The sequence below is a fragment of the Gobio gobio genome (genome assembly GCF_949357685.1).
Source record: "Gobio gobio genome assembly, chromosome: 3".
Lineage (NCBI taxonomy): Eukaryota > Metazoa > Chordata > Actinopteri > Cypriniformes > Gobionidae > Gobio > Gobio gobio.
This window is the reverse complement of record NC_137099.1, coordinates 14,478,900-14,502,879: the sequence shown is the minus strand read 5'-3', so window position 1 is coordinate 14,502,879 and position 23,980 is coordinate 14,478,900. Positions and strand designations below refer to the sequence as shown.

Sequence of the window (23,980 nt, the reverse complement as noted above, 5' to 3'; positions counted from 1 at the left end):
CATTTATATTTATTATTTTTTATTTATTTTTTAACCATAATGGCCTCAAACTTTGGAACGGAAGTGTACATATACTTAATATAAATATGAGACTGTTTAATGAATGCCAGTGGTCTTCGTGGTCAACAATTTAAATGTTAGTCACACAAGAGAGCCCTTACAGTAAATCATATAGATTTTTAAAATTATTTTAAAGAGAGTATCAGAGGATACAGTTATGAGGTGAACATACATACTGAGATTTCAGCCGTATAACTGGAAAGGTGTTATAAAGGTCAAAGCAAGAAAATCATAAAGACATATAACGCCGTTGCGCTTCAGGCGACCCGAGTTCGAGTCCCGACACATGGACCTTTCCCAAGCCCATCCCCCTCTCTCTCACCTCGCTTCCTGTCCACTCTATACTATCCTATCATAATAAAGGAAAAATAAATCTTTGAAAAAAGTCAAGAAAATCATTCTGAAGGTTCAGATTCAGGCGGTTCAATAAGCTTTAAAAGGGATGCCTTTGCTTTTCCCATTAGTTCTTCCCTCGAAGATACAGTTTTAACATTGCACTTTGTCTTTCACCTGTCAATCATGGTATATGAACAATCCTCCATAAAGCAACCAACTGTTCAAATAAAGAAAGACAAACCCCTTCAAATTCAGTTGAAATAGCCGAAACATAATAAATACACTGCCCGGTCAGTACGGGTAACAGGAGGAGAAAGACAGAGGACAGCCAGTAGCTTTTCTTGCCCGTCTTGCTTTTGTTTATAACTCCAAAGGTTCATCTCCGGGATAGAGGCACAATCTCTGAGCAGTCAAAGGTTAAAAGACACTGAGGGGCTTTTGCCCTGAAAGAATGTGGAAGGGGGAAAAAAATGTGAAAGACCTTTAAACAGAGGCCTGTGACTGACAGAGGAACAGACTGAGTTTAACATCCCTCCATTGATTTATGCGGCAATGGTAGTAGATGACAAGACTGTGATCTCTCCTCTGATAGAGCAACAATCATGAACCCGTGTGTGAATAACAAGAAAATGACATTGACGTAGAGTGAGCAAGAATGAACCAAATATTATGATTGATGTCAATTAAACGTTCAAGTCAAGGTTTCTACTGTCACCGTCCCATCCCGCTAGCAGGACGCTTGGCGCTCTTTTTATTTATTGCATTTTTTTTGTATCACATATTTTAGTAAACATCATAAATTAAGTATCATTCGAAAGCTTACGAACTCGAAATTTATCCTGTGAAAACCATTTTGAAATTGGACGTTGCGTGACCATGAAAACGGTACTTTAATTTCTTTTAGCAGGCTCCTCCCCTAGCGGGCGGTGTCAGGTTTCATATTACAACATTTATTTGAACTACTTTACCAAAACCTTTTCTAATCTTGACAAAAAACATATAGTTGGAAAGGTCTGAGTCTCAAGGTTCCATATTTTGTGATAGAAGCGATATTCGGACAGAAATGTATTAATTTGTTACAGGAGAAAAGACCTTTATGGTGCGCGTTGAAGCAGTCTGTTGATTCTTCCGGTTAAGTATATTTTTTAAAATATATATATTTATGTTTATATTTTCAATGTGCTATTAACAGCTATTTGAACAAACGCCTCTTAAAATAGGCATCTGGAGGATTATTTCAAAATCTAGACATTTTCAGTGACAGGCAAAGAGATCAACTGATAATTACTGTGTACAGGATTTTCCAAACTCAAAGGAACTTGTCGTTTTTTAATCAAACATAAGCCAATGCTTGTAAACATACGTGATTATTTCACCACATGGTGTCAGTGCTCATCTAAATAGTGACAATCATTTCACTGTATGTAATTCACACATTTATGGCAAAATTCTTGGCGTGCAGTCGCGCTGTCAACGCATTAATGTTTAAGGCCCCGTCCACACGGAAACGCGTTTCAGTGTTTCGCCGTTTGAGCGTTTTGTCCAGACGGATCCAGCGTTTTAGGAGCCTGAAACCGGGTCCCAGAGTGGATAAATCTGAAACCGACACCCTTGCGTTTTTGTGTGTACAGCCAATCTGTATTTTTGTGAAACGGAGATGTCATCAGACCACGTCCCGCACGGGGATACAGCTACGGGCACGGAGCATGCGCACATCAATATTGTGTCATTTAATTACTGTATTTGCATTATTGTAAGCGTAGGTTTAGGGTGTAGGCGTTAATAAAACACTTTATTTATTGTTATTTTATCGTGAGATTTTGCCTCACTCCCTACCATTGCTCTACCCCTTCTAGCCACAACTCTTCTTCTCTGTTTTTAGTGTATTTCTGTGGCAGAATTACAGTGCCACATACTGGCCTGGCATGTAAACTACATCGTTTTGAGTTTGTTTCAATGGTTTTGTGCGTAAGCAGATATTTCTTGAGATGAGGGAAAAAAGATTGGATAGGGAAAGCTCTGGCTTCGTGTGGATGTGGCCTAAAATGAATCAAATATTTAACATCATTCACTTTAAGGCAGTTACCACACATTCATTCATCTATTTGAATACTGCTCTCATGAAAAATAATCATGGTTTTACTACAAAAAAAAACATGGTTATTGTAGTTTAACCATGGTATTTGAAGTAAAACTGCGGTAATACAAATGGTAATCAATCCACGAAAAAAAACATGGTTTCTATATTTTTACTATATTAAAACCATGGTTAATTTTCGAACAGGTAAATTCAACAGGTATGAAATCTGATCAGTAAGAGCACTGTAAAACATTTAATGAGAAGCACTGGACTGCAGCAGGTTAGTTGGGAAATACATTTATTTATTATTCAGAATGCACATTTGAAAGGGAACATTTAAGCAGGCTGAATATATGAGATGTAAACATCATCGGTTTCAAAATACATAGGTCTACTACACACAAACATACTCCCGCATATTATTTTAAAAGAAGGACCTTCTTCCCACCATATCAGTCTCACCCTCGCTTTCCTCTATTATTTTAGTGTCAGGAAATCATGAAATCTGAGGTAAGGGTGTCGTTGTTTAGAATAAAAGCAGCCGGATCGCTGCAGTAACACCGGCAAGAGGATTTAGCCATTCGTTTTGATTGCGTTGCGATGGGACCGGAAATAGGAAATGTGAAAATAATTAAATATATATAGAATGTGGGTGAAACCGGTGGCTATTTTTGGTACAGTGCCTACATTTATTTTTTTCATTTTAATTAAATAAATAAAAGTAAATTTTTTGTGAAATTTGGAACACAACTTATTAGATATATGGCTTTGATTTTATAGTAATTTTTGAGTAATTGAGTCATACTTTTTTTTTGAGTCATACTTTATTTTTTTCACTTTCACTTCAGCAAAAATCTTCTGAGTATCTTCTTTAAAAAAAAGGCCAAACATAGGTCTATATTCCAAAGAGAACTTGAATTCCAACCATTTCAGTTTAAATAGTGCTTTTTCACATCTATGCACAAAAAAGGGGGGTGACATATCATGATAGTTCTGTTCTGTCATTTAAGTTGGTGAATGCTAAAAAAGCATTGATATGCAAAAGTGAATGAAAAGTGGGCAACTTGAAGCCTGAAGGTTTGCAAATTAACGGTTTAAAATAGACCTTTACATTTTCAGAAGATAATATGAAAATCACAATTGTAAGTTATGGTTGCCAGGGTGTTGCTAAGGTGTTCCGAGTGGTGTTTAGTATGTTGCTATACAAGGGATTCTGAGTGGTTGTTAGGGTGTTGCTAATAGGAGGTTGGCTCTATATGGCTTGGGTCCCTCTTTCAAATGTAAATCTAAAGGGATCTTTTATCTTTTTTAAAATCACTCTCTCCTCAAGCTCTCCTCAACAAGCCACAAAATTTGCAGAATTATTCATGACTGTAGCGTAAACGGTGCAGGGCGAGTTATGCACTGAAATGTAATACTTTTGTGTTTTAAAAGAGCAAGGAAAATCCTGTTTTCTCTGATATGCCTGTCCCTTTGAAATCTCTGCGTATTAACACAGGCTCAGCAGCAGTTTAGAGTTTAAACAGAGTAAATTTAATAAGGCAATGTGATTTTGAAACAATAAGGATTGTGTATGCTTTTTATACGCTTAATTAGTTTGATGCCTAAAAGAGCCACAAGCACATGCATATGAATCCCAACAGAGAGAAAGAAAGAAGAGGGAAAAAAGCATTTCCACGGCAGTTCAGCTGCTCATATCTCTCTTTTCATCCTGGTGTGTAATGTTTATACATCCACTAACCCGCTGTGTCAGCCTAACTGGAATGTGTGCAGTGTGTGTGGGACGGTGTGTTGATGTACGGGGGTGTGAAAGGTTTCCTCTTTCTTAAAAGCACAGACAAAAGGAAGAACGCTGTTTACAAAGCTTACAGTAAAACAGCTCTTGGAGACGCTCATTCATTGATCTCTTGATACCACTTCTCTCTCCCTCTCTTTCTCTTGCTCTGCCTTTCTGTGCACACACACACGGAAACACAAAAAAAGCTAATCCAGATCTACTGACAACAGCTCTTTTGTTCTGTATTATCAGAGAGAAAAGAATCCCTCTCTTTTAGTGGACGACAGGATGAGCCGCTGATGGAAGCGATGCAGTCATGCAGAGGTCACTAGCGCACACAAACTCTCATAAAAATGACTGAAGCGCCGATCGTAAGGACTGGATACACACTAGCCAGTCATGCCAACATCATGGCATCAGATAAGACTGCATTTCTGTAACTCAACAGGAAAATCAAGATGCAAGAAAGGCCAAGGTCATAGTTTTGATTCACCGTGAACAAAAAGTGTGTATAATCGTACACGGATTACAGTTAATCAGCTGACTATATGTTTAAAATCATTTAAACATCATGTAAACATTTTGAACTGTACCATAGTACTTTTCGGAAATGAATTTGGTAGTGAATCAATCCTTACTGTAGTATCTTGCAACCTTTGTGAGATCTGTACTATGTTCAAATATATTTAGTTAACATTTTTATTTCTATTTTAGTTTAAAAATCTGAATGAGCACCCTACCAATTCGGATCCCAAAGCAAGAGTGTGTTTTTTTTTATAAATTTCCAGGTGTTTAGTCTGTCTAACTGTGGACATTGAAAAAAAAAAAAAAAATCATCATTGAAATATGTTTATATGGAAAAAAGCGTTTTACTATTTAGTATTTCTGTAAAACAATATGACTACACACCTTTTTTTCAAGATTTACGCATTTCAATTAATAGTAAAATTCCACCAAATTGAATTGATAATTCTTACATATTATTCATGAATTAAAAAACATCCATTTCCTTGTTCCATTAATATTTATACAAAATGTTGGGGATATGTAGGGATTATTCAATTCGATGGAATTTTATAATTATTTGAAATGTGTAAATCTTGAAAAAAAGGCTTAATTTTTTTAAGTGTACATCTGTATGTAATTAATATGTGAAAACAAATCCCACAAAATGATTTACTCAAAGAAAGAATGGTAATGACATATATTCTATTTATGTGACACTGATTTTCTTTGATACCATATTTTTTGAGATACATGTTTAATTTGTTCGCATGTAGTTTTGTTTGTCAAGCCAAATACAAATTTCCACAGAACAGTGGACAATAAACTATTATCTAATCTAATGTAATCTAATTAAACATGCATGCTCACATACATACAGGGATATTTTATGAGGTCTTGATGATATTTGCAGTATCATCGTGAACACTAAAATAACTGTTTATGTATTGATGTTTTACTCTAGTGTAGGTGAAACATTATTACATTTGATCAAAGACACAACCCCCCACCCACAAACTCTGCATAAAACATATATCAGACCACACCCAAGAGCCTGTTACTATGGAAACCTCTTCTCAATCAATACTCTGTCATCGGCTATGATTGGTGGCAGATGGAGGACAAGGGAGGATTCCCCCAGAGATCAAAGACATATTATTAAAGCTCAGGCGCGCACACACACACAAACACACACAGTTCAACAACTACTCGTTTTGTCAATCACACACACACACACACACACACACACACACACACACACACAGAGAGAGAGAGGGTAGCTCTACTATTTATTGCCATGATAGATATCAAACAGCTGTCATAGCCGTTGACCACAGGTCTCACTGCAGTTCCTCTTTACATTCATAAATGTTCACTAACAATAACTGTTAGGGTGGACTCTCATGGAAACATGTCATGTAAACGGGTCACACTTCACCCCAAAATTAAAAGAAAAAAAACAACAATTTATGAATTACGTTATTTTAAATAAATAAGCATATTTCTCCCAATTTTAAAGCTATTAGAAGTCCAATACAGCACATTCTCCAATCGGAGCTTAATATGAAAAAAGGTTGATCAAGTATTATATGATATTATATACCTTCCACTTAAAGGGATAGTTCACCCAAAAATGAAAATTCTGTCATCATTTACTCACCCTCAAGTTGTTCCAAACCTGTATGAGTTTCTTTGTTCTGCTGAACACAAAAGATGATATTTTGAAGAATGTTTGTAACCAAGCAGAGCAACCATTGACTACCATAGTAGGGACAAAAATACTATGGTAGTCATTGGTTGCTCTATCTGCTTTGTAACAAACATTCGTCAAAATATCTTCTTTTGTGTTCAGCAGAACAAAGAAACTCATACAGGTTTGGAACAACTTGAGGGTGAGTAAATGACAGAATTAAACATTTTTGGTGAATTTTAAAGCCACAATATGTAAAACAAAGGAGTTCAAAACAAAGGTATAGATTGATGACACCTTGATTTCGCAGAGCTTTTATTATGCCGCAGATGAGCGCTTCCGCTTCTTCTGCTCATGTGTATGTGGAGTAACGCAGCGCTGTTTATCATACTAGCTACATTTGAGTGTGTTGAAAGTTATGTTATAATGCTACTCTGTGTATTCGCTCGGCGGCTATTAGCTATTACCCTCTTTTCCACCAAGGCAGTTTGAGTGCTGGTTCGGAGCCAGAGCCTAGTTTCAAATCGGTTCTTTGTCTTTCGACACCCAAAGCAGCAGCTCTGAACCAGGAAAAGTGGTTCTTAAGTAGCACCAAAACATTGCTGGTCTAGAAGTTAGAACCGCTTGCATCAGGGGCTGGGGGCGGGGTTACCGTGACCAACAAGACGAACACAAACTTGTGACCGTCATTTTTGAAATAGCAGCTAAAAGCTGCTCGATTGTAATCTCAGTCTATACAAATTACAGCAAGCTGCACAAATGCATTGGATTCGCTGTGTTTTGATGCCAATGTAGGCTCGTAAAGCCATGTGCATCAATAGTAACGCAACGTTCGCCATTGTTGATGGAAGGCTTGTTCGAGATGCATCTGCGCTGTGCAGACAGATCGCCGTATGACATCAAAGTACAACGAGAGCATACGACTCCTTATGCTTTTGAATAGCTTTTGCTGTGTTTTGATGTCATACGCTGATCGGTCTGTGCAGCAGCGATGCATCTCGAACAAGTGTGTTTGTGTTTCCCGCTTCCTCGCTAGCATTGCTGAGAACGATGATACGTGTACAGTAACGTAAGACCAGGCTCTGTGGCGGCTCTCTAGTCTGTGGAAAGGCAAACCGGTTTTTAGATGGCTCGTCAGTCGAACCAACTCCGAACCAGCACTAGCACTAGCTCTGAACTAGAACCAAGTTCATGCTGGTGGAAAAGGGGTATATGAGACACTTGTTGCATACTGCAGTAACCTAGATCGATATTAGACGTGGTACTCGCGGTAAATCATGAAAACGAGATTTAAACAATAAGACTAACTGTTTTGAGCAACAATGATTTGTTTTCTGTCGATGAATGTATCCAAACAGTTGCTCACCTGTCTAATAAAACACACAATATATTAAAGTGTCTTTGGTGTTTCCATGGTTTCTACAAAATAAAACCGGAAATCGAGGGTTACATGGGTATGATGTTATTGATAGGCAACGCACGGACACGGTCCGTATCCTGGTTAAAATTGCTTATTTCTTTGGATTTAAACATTCCTGGAAACATTTAGGATAATGTAAGTACACAAGTCAACAAAATATATAACACTGTTCTAGTAGATTTTGGATATTTTAATCCAAAAATCTTACATATTGTGCCTTTAATTATCATGCCAATGCAAAAAAAAAAAAAGGTTATAAGAATATCACAGTTTTTTTTCTTTGATTTTGGGGTGAAACGTGACCAGGTTTTGACATTCAACCATTAAGAGTACCAATCTCAACTTTCACAAAACAATTTCTCCCTGCATTACTGTACACATTAGAGATATATTTACGTGCATAGCACTTCCACCATTTTGATACAATAATCAATCTGCTTTACTGCATCCCACACCTGAATTGACATGCTTTGATAAGACAGAGCATCTGTTTCTTTGTGTTTTTTTCTACTATGATGTCATAGTGCTCAGCTCTGGAGGGAATCCCTCCCTCCCTTTATTGATTGGTCAAGGTTGTCTTCTTTCCTTTCTTTCTTTTCGTTTGAGCTAGGTATTGAATTTATGTAGCCCTTTGCATTTTTCTCGCTACTATCAAGTATGATAATAAGGATAGACAAGCAGCACACACATAAACAAACACACACACACAAGCTTAATCACACATTCACACACCCATTTATACACACATTCACAATGACATCTATTGACTTTCTACTGAGAAATACAATAGCTCCATCTTTCTCTGGCTGGTTTTGTGTAGACCGCAGAAGAGCTAATTACAGTCTCTTATTTTCAATTGAGTGTCTGTGAAGAGCAGGAGAAAACGCGCAAAAGGAAAGAAAAAATGTCCACAAAAACTAACAGAAAAGTGAGGGATGAATTAGTTTATAGTGAGACAATTTGAGACTTATTCGATGTTCAAAACCAATTTCATTTACAGCCTCTGACACTTTCTATTGTACAGTATATTAAAGAACACAATGCTTAGGCCCTGAAGTCTGACTGTTACTTACTTATAATATACTTACAAGCATGCACAAGCACACAAGAATGGTGGTGACAAGTTTTGTATGGGCGAGAACAAACTCACTTCCTTCAGAAAATGTAAAAATGTAGTTTATATTTATAAAAGAATGTTGTACATTATTTTAAAAAATCTAGAGGCACAACATGCAAGTTACGCATTATCAGGTCAAATTAATTTTTTTTGCTCTAATATACAAAAACATACACACATTCTTCAGTGTCACATGATCCTTCAGAAATCATTCTAATATGCTGATTTGCAGCTCAAGAAACATTAATAATTATTACAAATGTTGAAAATATGCTAATGCCATTCAAAAGTTTGGGGTATGTAAGAAATTACGTAATACTTTTATTCAACAAGGATGCATACAATTGTTTAAAAGTGAGAGTAAAGACACTTATAATGTTACAACATTTTTATATGTTTCCACGAAAAATATTAAGAAGCAAAAACTACTTTCAACATAAATATGAAACGTTATTAATAATAGAACAGAAATAATGTCTGATAATAATTGAGCATCAAATCTGCATATTAGAATAATTTCTGAAGGATCATGTGACACTGAAGACTGGGGTAATGATGCAGAAAATTCAACTTTGCCATCACAAGAATAAATTACATTTTAATATACATTCAAATAGGAAACTGTACTTTTAAACTCTAATAATATTCAACCCGTTCTCCAAGGCGTCAAAATCTGAAGCATGGTCAAGTGCCTTCCGCGTCACAATGAAGATGCTAAAGGTACCCCTAGGCGTCACTTCACGCGCAGGTGCTCCATTGATTTCAATGAGAAACCTTTGGAGTCTTGGGGGCATGGGAACGTTATCATCATGATGAAACTATTGGGTTATGATTTTGCCATTATGACATGTTGGAGTATGATTCTCAATTTAATCAGCCAGCATAATTTTATTTACATTTATTTTATTTACACTATTTAGACACGTTTAAACTCCCCATCCCATCCCTAAACCTACCAATTTGTGTACTTTATGATATAAAATACAGGATGTAAAAGGCAGATACGACTGCATGCACAATTTATTCAAAAAGTACAAATATTCCAAGGCCAAACGATTGACTTGTTTGAAGAAAATCCCCAAAAGCGATCAGCGTCTCCATCCGCCGAAGATCATACACACAAAAATTGCCGCCCAAAGAAACATTTCGTCAGATTTCATAGTGAAATTGCATTGGCTCTCGTATGTCTTGTGACCAATTGCTAAAGAATCATGTGTATCATTTGAGTGCGTGCGTGTGTTCACGGAGCAGCGGGATCATTATTTCAGCTATTAAAACATTAAGATCAACTCTGTTCTTTACATGAAGAAGACTTGGAATGCAACATAAGTTAATCCTTGTATACTGTTTTTTTTGGTCAATTTTTGCAATAAAAACCTGTGACTGTACTTTAATTTTGCCTGTTACGTGTTTTATATTGTTTTGAAGTAGGTAGGTTTAGGGTAGGAGTTGGGTTAATTGCTCCAAAATATAAAAGTAGTCTGTAAATATTCATACAATCATGTCTGCTTTTACAAATGCAAATAATTAAATGTGTCATGATCTGACACATTGGGCGAAAAACTGAAATCAATGGAGCACCTACGCGTTGATATAGTGACGCCTAGGGGTGCCTTTAGCTTCTTCATTGTGACCATGCTTCAGATTTTGACGCCTTAGGAGTGAGAATGGGTTGCAATATTTCACAATATTACTGTTTTTAATATTTTTTATCAAATACATGTAGCCAAATATATAGACCATTTATTGTAATACATGCTTTTGATTAATTCTGCATTTGAACAAAAAAACTGTAAAATGCATTTTGAAGGCCGAGTTGGAATCTACAGAATGCACAGAGTGTGTGTGTGTGTGAGAGAGAGAGAGAGAGAGAGAGAGAGAGAGAGAGAGAGAGAGAGAGAGAGAGAGAGAGAGAGAGAGGCACAGTTTATCTGCTGCTCTGTTTCTTGACCACACAAAGGCGGCATTCATTCTCTGTCTAAAAAGAATCACAGAAGCAAACAGAAAACATAAATGCTGATTTCTATTCAGAGAGTGAAAGAGGAAAAGGGGCACAAGGAAACAACAACTGGTGGCATTTTTAATGCTTGTGTAAATATAGAAATGTCTTTGAAAGGCAAAATGACCAAGTGAACAATTTATGAGAGTGATTTACTTTCATGACACTTAGGATGTCTTCTAAAAGCTAGTGAACTGTCTAAATACACTGTAAAGTGGAACCCATTTACTCCGTTCTGAGAATTATTGACAAAATAGATTTGTGTAATTGTGTCAACTGTGATTCAAGTTTCCTGTGCAGATGGGATGTTGCTAGGGTTTTCTGTGTGGTTGTTAAATGGCTGCTAAAAGAGCCCAAGGCATTCTGACTCTGTGTAAGTGCTCAGGGTTTTGCAGATTGTTATATATATCATTCTGCCAGGTGAAAATGATATCTGATAGCTTAGAAAATAAATAGTAGTCCTCTTCCAGCCTCCAAATTTCCACTTGTATTAATGTCTTTAGCATATATATTATAACAAATATAAAATGAGTTACACACTAAAGTTCAATACTCACAGTTTGTTTAAACCCCAAAAGTACGAGCAACAGTAAAAGTAACTCTTACAGTATGTTAGTAAAATGACACCAATGATCACAATTCTACATTGAATGCTTGAGTTTCTGCCTCTATCTCATGAATACTTCTCCTTTCTCTTCAACTCTTCATGTCTTTCTTTTCATCTTTGCCTCCTGCATATTAAAACATTTACTTATTCAATTCTCTCTACTTTCCTCTCTCTCTGTCCTTTTTCGATAGAGGACATATATCTGCAAGCCAATAAACAATCCTGTGTGTGTGTGTGTGTGTGTGTGTGTGTGTGTGTGTGTGTGTGTGTGTGTAGTGCCAAGTCAGCACACTTAGGGATGACACCTTGTGATCGGACAGAGAGACGCGAGCAGCATTCTCAAAGGTGCTACAGGGTGAGAATGGGGGAAAAACTGAGAGAATATAGGAGTTGACAGGAGTGGAATAAACCAACAAACCACAAAAGGCATGCGTTACAGTGATTTTAATGCGAAAGAGTTTCCTTAGGCATGACAAAAAGAAATGAATATCAAACTTATTCAAAAGAGTGCAACAGTCAGGTTCCAGAAGTAAAAATCCCATTCCTTATCTCCATAAGGGACTTGATTTTTACTAATAACTAACATGCCATTAAAGACAAAACTACTGAGCTATGAGGTTGTTAATCGATGGCATGTCATTTTGTTGAAGCCATCGTTCCACTTTTTTTTTTATCGTGGAAACAGTTTAACATTGGAATTTGTGTCGAAAAGCTACATTACCCATGATTCTGCAAAACAATCCCCACCAATTAGAGAATCGAAACAAGCAAATTACGCCAAAATAACTCTTGACCGCCCACCCACTCCCATGAAGCACTGCAAATTAGTCAATCTCCTTATGCTCGCTAACTACTTAAATGTATAAATATATATATGTGCATATTTTGCAATCAATATAAAATGTTTCTATATACATAATCAAAATTTCATATGTATCCATCTTTTTTTATTGTCATTTGCAGTGCTCATCATGGGATCATATTTGTTTCTCAAAAACATTAAAGTTAGGGTAGGCAATATGTTTTATAAACACTTTTTGCTATATTGGTTGAAACTCTCTTCACATCCTGATAGCAATCAATAATAGAAGTGGTCTAAATGGTAAAATTACCGGTTAAAATTATCGATTACCGGTTTCACGATAAACCATGATAAAATGTACTGGCGGTTAGTATTTTCGTTTAAAATTGAATTGTCATTGAAACAGTGTTTGATTATCGCGATTTTGAAAACTTGCGGTAAATCCTGTACAGCCACCATCAGTCTGGCGCAGGCACAGCACGCAGCGTTGTTTTTTGAACAAGAAGAAAAGGCGGAAGTATGGTCACCCTGTCTGCAGAACATGCAAAAAGAAAGTCGCTGCAATAGGGGGAAACACTTCAAATCTGCCAAGTCGTCTTCGTGACCATCACCTGTTGTATAACGAAGGCAAGTTAACTTTGACCTCAATACCAAAACTACATCTGGGAAATAATTGGACAAAAAATATATATATATATTTTGAGTTTCTCACAATAAGGCATGTGTCGGTATCAAATTTTCATGTTGCAATTAATTGCTGAAGCTTTTATCACGGTATACGGTATTATCGCGATATTGAAATTCGTTGCAAAAAAAGTGTTGTCATACTATAACAGGTTTAATAACTTTCTTATAACAAAAAGAACCAAACATTTAAATGCAATAAAGCAATACACAAAAATGTATAAAGTAAAATAATATTTAAAACAGATTAAAGTGCTAAAGATTTATAAAGAACAATAGGTAACACTTACAATAAGGTCTCACTAGTTAATGCATTAACATTAACAAAGAGCGAATAGCTACATTTTTACAGTTATTATTAAAAGTTTATATATAAAGTTTATTATAAAAAAATGTAATTAGTTAAAAAAAGCAACTGTTAGTTAATGTTAGCTCAGGTCCATTAAATAATAGTTACAACTTTGGATTTGAATGTGTTATTAAATGCTGAAATTTACATTTAACTAAGATTAATAAATGCTTTAGAAGTATTTTTCATTGTCAGTTTGTTAATGAATGAACTAATGTTAAATAATAGAGCCTTATTGTAAAGTGTGTGACTGAACAACAATCAGAACATATTCAAACAATAATAACGTATATTCATTGTACACTTATTACACATATTTTTTTCCCCACATAAATAATTATGGGGAAATATGGAATTGAGATTAATTTTTTAGATTGAGATTAGTTTTAAGTCTTACTTGTTTATAAACACTTATACAGTGTACAAAATCATCCAGATAAGATGATCACAACAGTTTTATATTAGTATTAATAGTAAAGTCCTCTGATTTTATTGTCAATACAATCAAAAACGGATACGCAAGATGGCAAGTTGCATTTGAATGAAACGAGAGCGCACATCCGTTGTGATATGAGGATGTGCGCGGTTACAATGCGTTACTATTGAAGACGGTCATTATAAGGAAGGAAATCCCACAGAATAGAATCTTGCTTAAAGTGCATATGAGCTGCTTGTTTTATTTGTTGTTTGTTGATTGTCAAATATAAAACATGTTGAAATGTTTTCAGTGTGTGCATCAGTTCTTTTTGAACACGTTCATCTAATTTTAACAAAACCATGATAATATTGATAATCGTGATAATTTTGGTCACTATAACCGTGGTATGAAATTTTAATACCGTCTCATACCTAGATTATGCTTTCAAAGTTAGCTTGCTATTGCTAGCTTGTTCGAAATTGCCTACCCTATCTTTAAGTCTTTCTCCTTTGTACTTTTTTGCTTCAAAATTAAACTTTGTTGTGAGTGATTCTCCTTGTAGCTGGTTGGTTTGGTTTGTGGCTTATCTCTATTACATGAAAACTTCTTATGACTATTAAATGAAGACAAGAAATCACAATGGGGAAAAAAAAAGAATGGGAAAAAAACCCCACCTGACTACCCAACCAAGGCCACTAAACAAAGTGAACAACTCTTCCCCCAAGTAATTTAATTCACTGTGGCTTATTCAATTAGATTTCAGATTCAAAACTATCCATCCAAGTGTGGACAAAACAACGGTTTAAAAGAATACAGAAAAGTGAGACAATCCAAAGATCGTTTTCATGGTCTTTTCATACAATGACAATACACAGGGAATGAAGCTTCATAAAAGCACCATTAAAGTATCATAAAAGTGGTCCACATATCTCTTATGCTCATATTCATGATGTAGTACTCTGAATATTTGTGTGAGAAACAGACAAAAACAGAATGAAAGTGGTTATTCGCTGAAATACTTGACACCTGCCCTAGATCTCCTTGGCGTGTTCACAAGAAAAGTAAAAATGTCTGATTTGTGCATGAATCATTGTTTTGAGTCAGATATTTTCAATGAATCAGTTTATACAGTTCACAAAAACTGTCTGAATTATTAGTTCACATATACACATACACACACTGTATATACTGTATACACACTACACATAAATGGCAAGATATAATAAAGGAAATTATCGCCGATATTGTCATTTTTGGTTGAACTGCTCCTTTAAAAGGACGGCAAGAGGGGGGAAAAAACAGTCTTTGAAATATACACTGTCAAGCACCACTTTGTCATTTTTGTTTTCTTCAAGCCTCTAATGGAGAGGTGAGTAGGAAGAGAGGGCTTATCATGTGTCTAACATCCATCCATAACATCCACACCTCAACAGGAAAAAGCGTGGGGAGGGAGTGTGTGTTTGTCTGCATGACTGTCTTAAGGGGAAACTGACTATTTTACAGCAGCTTATCTCCCTCGCTCAGATAAGAGAGCCGAACAGAAGTCTGCTTTATTTTGTTCGGAAAAACATTATCACAACACATCTATCCATCCGCATGTTACCCGTCTACATGACCACAATGCAAACACTGATGCATGATCTCAACAGAAGTCATAAAAGAGGTCATGATGCTATGACTAAAACAAGGGAGATGGGGGGTCTGTTAGTCTGAAAACAAGCTGACTCTTGTTGCGTCTAGACGAGATCATTCATTTATGTGTCTGTGAACCGCACAAGCGTCAGGTCATGAAAAAAAGATGCCAGATTCCTCCCGTTTCATTCGGTATCTCGGGTACTTAATGTGCGAACCTGTCACTTAGCGCCTCACAATCAGCGAATCACTTGGCATAACATATAGAACTTTTCTTTGTGATCTAATCGCTACACAAAGCTATTGTCTCTCTTCCCAAACGGTAAAAAAGCTCTTATCGGTTTAATTGTCTGTTTGGTTTAATCTATGACTTGTAAAGATCGTACACTATCTTTGTAACTGAAAACAAAAGAAAGGTTTCAGGTTTCATATATACTATTTATTCCTGTGACGGCAAAGCTGAATTTTCTGCATCATTATGTCTTCAGTGTCATGATCCTTCAGAAATCATTAAAATGTGCTGATTGTCACGATCATGTCATGTTTAGTTTGTGTATCTGGTTCTGTTTAGTTTCATGGTCATGTTCTGAGTTATGCTCTTATTTCTTGTTCTGTTGATCAGCCCTCAGATCTTTCTGTTCGGTGTTATCAACGTTTTTGTGTAGTGCATTTTGATTATACTTGGTGTTTATTAAAAGTACTGATTTGGTGTTAAAGAAACATTTCTCATTATTATCAATGTTGAAAACAGTTGTGCTGCTTAATATTGTTGTGTATTATTTATTTTTTTTGTTCAAAAGAACAGCATTTATTTGATATGAAGCCCTGCACATGACATGCAGACAAAAATATATATATTGTAGCCACGAATTAAAGGTGCAGTATGTAACTTTTCCGTCCGCTAGAGGTCACCTATTCAAAACAAAGGCGTAGTTTGATGATGCCAAGTTTGAGCGCAGAATCTTAGGACATGTTTTCTTCACCTCACAGCCGGTGGAAAAGAATCGGGATAGGACTCGGGCAGAAATCATGTTCATGGATGCGATTATTAACGTTACTGTAGTATGAAGCAGAGCAGGACCGAGTGTTGCGGGAGCTGAGCAAGGCCGCTGTAGCGATTGTTAATTAGATGAACGCAACACACGCCTCGTGAGCAGAGGGACTTTTATTATGCCACAGTCGCCAGCATCATTTCCGCTTTTCCAGTCATGAGTATGAGGTAACGCAGCTCTGTTTAATCATATTAGATACATTTGAGCGTGTTCAAAATGATGTTATGACGTTACTCTGTGCGTTCGCTCTGCGGCTGCTATGACATTTGTTGCACACTGCAGTGAGAGATACCGAGGGAAACCGAGGGTAACTCCGATATGACGCAATTGACAGGCGACTCCCTCCCATGTCCCGGTTCCTTGGTTAAAATAGCAATTTTTTCACGATTTACAAATAGTTGGAAACAATTGGGATATTGTAAGTACTCAACTGAACAAAATATATAACACTGGCCTGTTACATAGTAAAAATGTTACATAGTGCACCTTTAAGAATGCACAACATATTAATGAATTTTTGTAAATTGTGTCCATGTTGTACTAATTCAACCCCTTTATTTTGATTGAACTAGGGATAAACTGTTAAATAATGTGGCCACGTTTTAGTAAAACGAAGGAACAAATTATTATATGGTGCACACAATTTATTTAAAATAAGGGAACGAATTAGTAAAACATGCTTTTAGTAAGTTTTGCTTAAACAAGATTTGGTAATTCGTGGCCACGTTATACATATATATTTTTTTCTGCATGTCATGTGCGGGGCTATGTAATTTGAAATACAAATCTTTTTGTAGCATTATAAATGTCTTTACTGTCACTTTTGATCAGTTTAATGTGTTCTTGAGGAAGTATTAATTCCTTTAAAAAAATCGTACTGACCCCGAACTTTTGAATGGTAGTGTACTGTATGTAAAGGATGTTATTTAAAAAAAAAATATGATTAATTGATTTTCTATCATTTAGAATCAGGCATCAAAGCATACCTTGTTGCTTAAATATCTGGACCTGCAATCTAACAGCATATTATCTGTATATTCATGATGTTCCCCTGGACTACACACTAACTTTCTGAAGAGGAAGTTTCTAATATTTACAGTCTGATTCTTGATAGAGAGGCACAATGCGGTGACGCAGAAGCCGTGCCATCCAACATCCGCTTCTGATGTGGACAAATGTAATTAAGTGTTATCAAAATGTCCACTTCACGCTACACATTAACCTCGCTGAGTGCAACTGCACCCCTAGTGCAGCTCATTAGTACTGAATGTACTGAATGACCTCAGCTGAGACACAACTCAATAAGGAATCAAATGAATGACTGCTGCTTGCATGGGCTTTCACACTCACTGCTTGAAGCAGCCATGGTGCCACGTTTGGCCTGTTTTACAGAGCGGCACCAATATTAACAGGTTACTGCGTTCAATGTCTGCACTTAAAGGGATAGTTCACCCAAAAATGAAAATTACCCAATGGTTTACTCACACACAAGCCATACTAGGTGTATATGACATTCTTCTTTCAGACGAATACATTCGGAGTTATATTAAAAAATGTCCTGGCTAATCCAAGCTTTATAATGGCATTATAAAAGTACTCCACACGGCTCTGGGGGTTAATAAAGGCCTTATGAAGAAAACTGATGTGCTTGTGTAAGAAAAATATCCATATTTAACACGTTATAAAGTAAAATATCTAGCTTCCGCCAGGCCGCCTTCCGTATTTAACTTATGCCGAGTTCAGACTGCACGATTTTCAAACTCGTCGGATCACTGTTCCTTTCACACTGCATGACTATCTGGGCCAGCATTCAGTTGCTGCTGTGTTCACACTGCACGATAGATCGGCGGCAGGGGGTTTAACACCGCATGACTGTACAAGAGGAAGAATCACTGACAGCTCTGTCCAGTCTGCAAACTACGTTTCACAACAAAACACACGCGAGAAGTGCGAAGGAAACAACGCAAGATCACACGAGACTGGCGTTCTCGCGCAAGACTGGAATTGTTAATAAAAATATAGACTGCAGTGCAGAAACTTGCAATCCAAATTGTCTGTGTGCTGATTTGCAAATGGTTGGGGAGACACAGGGAGCAATGATTGTGTTCTGCAAAGAGAGTTTGAGGTACTGTAAATAAACAATTTTGCAATGTGCTACTGTTGCGGCTGGTCAAGCAAATGTTTGAGCTTTGTTTCTGTTAGATAGAATTGTAAATATATCTATTAAAATACTGATATTCTGGTCTATAACTCCTCCCCGAACCTCCCGCTGCCCTGTATCTTGTTCTCTCATTGGCTGTCGGTCATCGCCGATGTCATTTTTGGTCAGAACTCATTTCACACAGCAGGAGTTTGAATCACCGGCAGGTCCAGATATTTAGCATGCCAAATATCTTGCGGGCGTCGGCTTTTCGGACATTTGTCTGTGATTTTGCAAAACTTGTCGGCGAGTCAAAATCGGGGCTAAAAATCGGGCAGTGTGAACTCGGCATTACAGAAATAGCACAATGTATGAGGTCTGGCGTAGCATAAACGTTTTGAACTGCAAGAGGCGTTACACTCTTTTCGTAAGTTGAATACAGAAGGTGGTCAGGTGGAAGCTAGATATTTACTTTATAAAGCTTTAAAGGGGTCATGAATTGAGAAATCAACTTTCCTTTGGGCTTTTGATATATAAAAGGTCATAGTAATATAAGAATATCCAGTAAGTTTCAGAGCTGAAAACTTCCTTGTAAGTCAAAGAAAAGCTTTTATTGACACCAGGCCCAGCAAACGATCGATTTCAGAATGTGCCCGGCTATGACGTGAGAGTGTAGCCTGATTCTGTAGCCCCGCCCACCGACTCGTGCCAGTAACATGACAGCTAAGAGCAGCATAGAGCTAAACAACATCGAATTTCTAAGCAGTAAACATACCACATAAGCTTTTCGGATTCGGATTTTTAAGCTGTCAAATTCCAATATTATGAATGCATGAATGAGCTTTATTTTTAATGAACATCCAGCTCATGTGGGGAAGACATTGCACGTATGTTCATTTAACCACGGAGTCGTTTGTAAACAAGAGACTGGATTTGCAGACAGGATGAGATTACATGAATGAATGAATGAAGCAATACACTAATGCATTGTTACAGATTGTTTGATATCTATGGATTATGTGTAGGTGTCTAACAGAACATACCTTAGCACACTGTCACAGGCTGGAGAATACTTTATTTGTGGTGTTCTTGGTTCATTACTGTCTTGATGTGCGTTGTTCACTCTCTTGACTCGATTTTGAAGGACGCGCATGTGTATGTGAGTACGGTTTGCGGTTATATTCATCGATCGGGCGGGCCAAGTAACGTTAATAAATATAATTCCAATCAATCACGGGTGGATGAGAGATGGATCATTGTGTTTGTTTGATAAAGACATTTTGTGAGCCCTGGCTGTGGGCTGGGCGATTCATTCCGGTTGCCGTTTGCCACACGCTGTCACTGATAGGGGGAGCAGAAGCTTATCCAATCCTAGCCGTGGGCGTTTACATCCAAGTCTTGTCACAACATCAAAACTGAGCGTGTCTTGAGAGAGCCTCAAATCCAGGTCAGATAATAGCCTATTACTTATTCACTATTATGTTTCTGAATGTAAAAACCATGTGAATGCGATAAGTTGACCTCAGACAACAATATTTTTTTTTTTTTAAAAAGCCAGTTCATGACCCCTTTAAATATGGATATATTTCTTACACAAAACCATCGATTCACACACAGAAAGCCTTTATTAACCCCCCGGAGCCGAATTGATTACTTTTATAATGGATGGATGCACATTTTTGGGCTTCAAATTTTGGGCTGCCATTATAATGCTTGTATTAGCCAGGACATTTTTTAATAAAACTCTGATTGTATTCACCTGAAAGAAGAATGTCATATACACTTGGCTTGAGGATGAGTAAATCATGGGGTCATTTTTATTTTTGGGTGAACTATCCCTTTAAGCAAAACGTAATTGAGAAATGGCTTCACTACAGAGTCTAAAGCTGGAACTTAGTGATCTTAGAGGCCATTCTACTGTCATATTATAGCAGACAGTCCACCGCAGCCCCAAGTACAGACTCACTATTACATCATGGATCACTTCATACTGGCACAATCATAATTCAACAACATCTGAGGTATGGACTTCATGTTTTATTGTGCTAATTCAAATTCTAACATTCAAATTCTTATTATGTTCAGTGCGAGCTAGGCAATAAAACAAGCCACCCTTTGAGCCTACAGTATTCTTATGATCGCATATGGCGAGACATCGCTGTTTATACAGAGAAATAAAATCACGAGTGTACGTGTGTGTTCTCCACAATATAAGCCACAGGTCAATAAGCAGTTCGCTCATGCACAGCAGTGTAAACCATCTGCTAGGAAACATAATCCAGACAACACAAAGGTGAAATGTGACCAATACTAAATTCTTAATACAATCAAAAATCGTATTGTTCTTCCTGGAATCATTCAGTTATCATCATACTTTCTTATTAATAACTTGATTTATAATGAATTATGATTTCTTTAGCAGTACACTTGCAAATAGATGGCCTCAAACAGACTTGAAATAAAAAGTGTCTTTTTTCACAATTGTCTACAAGCAAAACAATTGCTGCTAGATGATTTTCTCTCTCATCTTTTTCTTAAAAGATCAGTTTTAAATTTCAAGACTTTTTACTAGCTTCCTAATTTCACCAGAGGCAACAGTCCTGATATTCACACCCCATAAATATATTTCCTCCAAACCTGTGAATGTATCCAAAAGTCCCTTTGAAACCTGATGACAGACTTTCTTCAAAACACATGACCTAATATGACAATATATCTCTCCTCTATTCAGTCATGGTCTCTGCACAAACAGACCGCAACAAAGAGAAGGATTAGGACATCACATTCAAAGCACCATATTTTAACCTATTGTCTGCTGTGAATAAAGCGCGACCGTAACATGACTCTGTAGATGTTACATGATCCCAGTGTTTTCACAGCACTGCACAAAACATACTAAAATATATACAGTCATGTAGTTAATCGCTTGGGCATTAAACAGAAGCTATTACTCAAATGAAATGTTTAAATGCATTAAAGTATTAGGCTCCAAACTAATATTGACTTTGCTAGGAAATGCAAACAAATTGGTTCTCTCTCTCTCGGTTTAGAGGAGGACTGTTATTATAAGGAGGATAAACAGTTGACCAATGCATATCCGTTCACATAACGGAGGATCTGGAAAATTGATCTGTCACGTATGTGAGGATCTAAGGGGATTGAACAGGACAGGCATGCACTTGGCTTCAAAGAACGGCAATTACACTTGGGTCACAAAAAATTCACAAGCTGACGCACAACGCGTATTCACAGAACTAATGGTTCCTGACGGAACTATTCCATCCAATTAGAGCCAGGGTTTTATTCAGGGGTCTGTGGACCCCTGGGGGTCCCTGAAAGTATTCCAGGGTGTCCATGGAGAAGACAGATAAGCACAATGCAAATGCAAGCAAACTTTCACCAAGAAAATGTACCTCATATAGTGGTTGCGGGACCTTGCATTGGCAGAATGTCTGAGATGGTTGAGCTCATTTTTGGGTCCGGATTCATCAAAAATTCATTAGGAAAATGCAATTCATCTGTAAACATCTCTTCTGCCATGAACATTTTTTTACTTTCTGAGTTAAAGTAATTTATTATCTTTTGTTGGGCTTAAAGTACATCTAGTGCAACCATCTGTGATCATTAACCATCAAATGTTGGAATAATTAGTTGGCATAATATTTGATTAATTTTATTTGCAATTTAGATGTAAAATATTAATATTTAAAACAACTTTCGGCTGCCAGATCAAAGTCAATGTGGCGTAACCAACATTCAGGAAGCCACATTGCCATTTGGCAAGAATACAATAAAACAAAACAAAAAAATCAAAACCAAAGTCAAGTTTTTAAAAACCTAAAACAATTAAAAAGTAATATACTGGTGAATTTAAGATGCGGGTACTTTTGTTTGTTTTACTGAAGATAATTATATTTTAGTAGGTTAAATGAGTCATAAATCAATTTATTTGCAGAAAATTTGTATTTCTTTAAAAAAAATTATGAAATGAACAAACAGATTTAATTTCTAAGAACTTTCTTAGAGCCTTTGAGTTTTAAACTACATTTATTCTTAATATTTTTCCATTTAGGCTAATTCCTAATATTTATTTCATCTGAGACATTTTCCACCAAGTCAAAACTGGGGCTCCACTTGTTGCTTTCTGTCGCCATTTGAAATGACTCAAGCGCCACATAACGGGACACTATGTTCCTCTACCCATTACCCAACCCTGGTGAAAAATACAGTCTACCTCTGTTTCACACATTTCTGCTTCAGTGCAATGCTTTTAGAAAAAAAGAAATCCTTCTTCAATAAGGAAAAAAGTACTGAAATCTATTTCTTTACTTTAGGAGTCTATCTGCAATTAAAAAGTGAATGCACACCAATCATTTAAACTTATAAACAGAAGAAGAAGAAAAAAATAATAATAAAATTATTCACCAAACGAACCTTGCATTGGTACAGTCGCTGTACAACGCTTCGAAATCCTTTCTGGAAATGAGTTTGCAGCGGTTCACTCCGGGCTGGATGGCACCGAGTCCGCGCAACACGCGCACCTGCTCCACGGTGCACACCACCGGGTTTATATCCAAACGCTTGAGTTTCGTGTATACGGTGTGCAGTCCGCCGACAAGGTGCTTCAAGAACAGGTCGAAGACTTGTGGGAGACAAATGAGCTCCTGCCCATCAACGTTGAAAGATGCGACTTTCACCCCGTGCACCTCCACGATGTTGCATTCGTTCGTCGCTACGCCGCTCGGAAGCGTCGCGTTCAGCGAGTTGATCATTCGCGGAGAGTCCGCGGGACTCGAGAAGAACGGGTCGGCTCTGAAGAGTTTACCGGACACCACAGAAGTCCCAGAGTGAACCGGAAGAGTCGCAGGAACGGCCATAGTAGTTATTACAAATTCAATTTCTTAATGTGCCCTTTTACGTCGTCTACTTTCTCATCACTCCCTCTAATGTGCTTTCCTCTCTTTTGCACTGCGTCCAGAGAGCAAACTGGCAGCAACGAGCCGCGCGCCCCTCTTTACCCGTGTGAAAATTCAGATGAACGGAGCGCTCCTCGGCTCGGTTGACTCCGCCTCTCGTTGGAAGAATGATGTTCCATTTTGCCAACCACATGTGCTCGAATTTATGCGTGAAGACTTCACTGGAGGGCGAGAAATTACAGCCCTCCTCCTCTATTGAACGAGTGTCCAGCTCAATGCATCTCTCAAGCTGATGTTTCAGACGAGATAGCCTACCCCATATCTATCTGAACCCATCCATCAATCTCAAAATTATTCGAAACATTTTTTTATCTCATTTTATATACATATATTTTTA

General features: G+C 37.1%; 1 protein-coding gene across 1 annotated transcript in view; it reads right to left on the bottom strand.

The window, feature by feature from the left end:
- dachb (dachshund b) overlaps positions 1-23,692 on the bottom strand; it is a 57,841-nt gene extending 34,149 nt beyond the window's left edge. Inside the window, exon 1 of the mRNA XM_079813511.1 lies at positions 23,102-23,692. Coding sequence (XP_079669637.1) covers positions 23,102-23,544 — 443 coding nt within the window. The 5' untranslated portion in view covers positions 23,545-23,692. The remainder of the gene's footprint in view (positions 1-23,101) is intronic.
- Between the last annotated feature and the right edge of the window lie 288 nt (positions 23,693-23,980).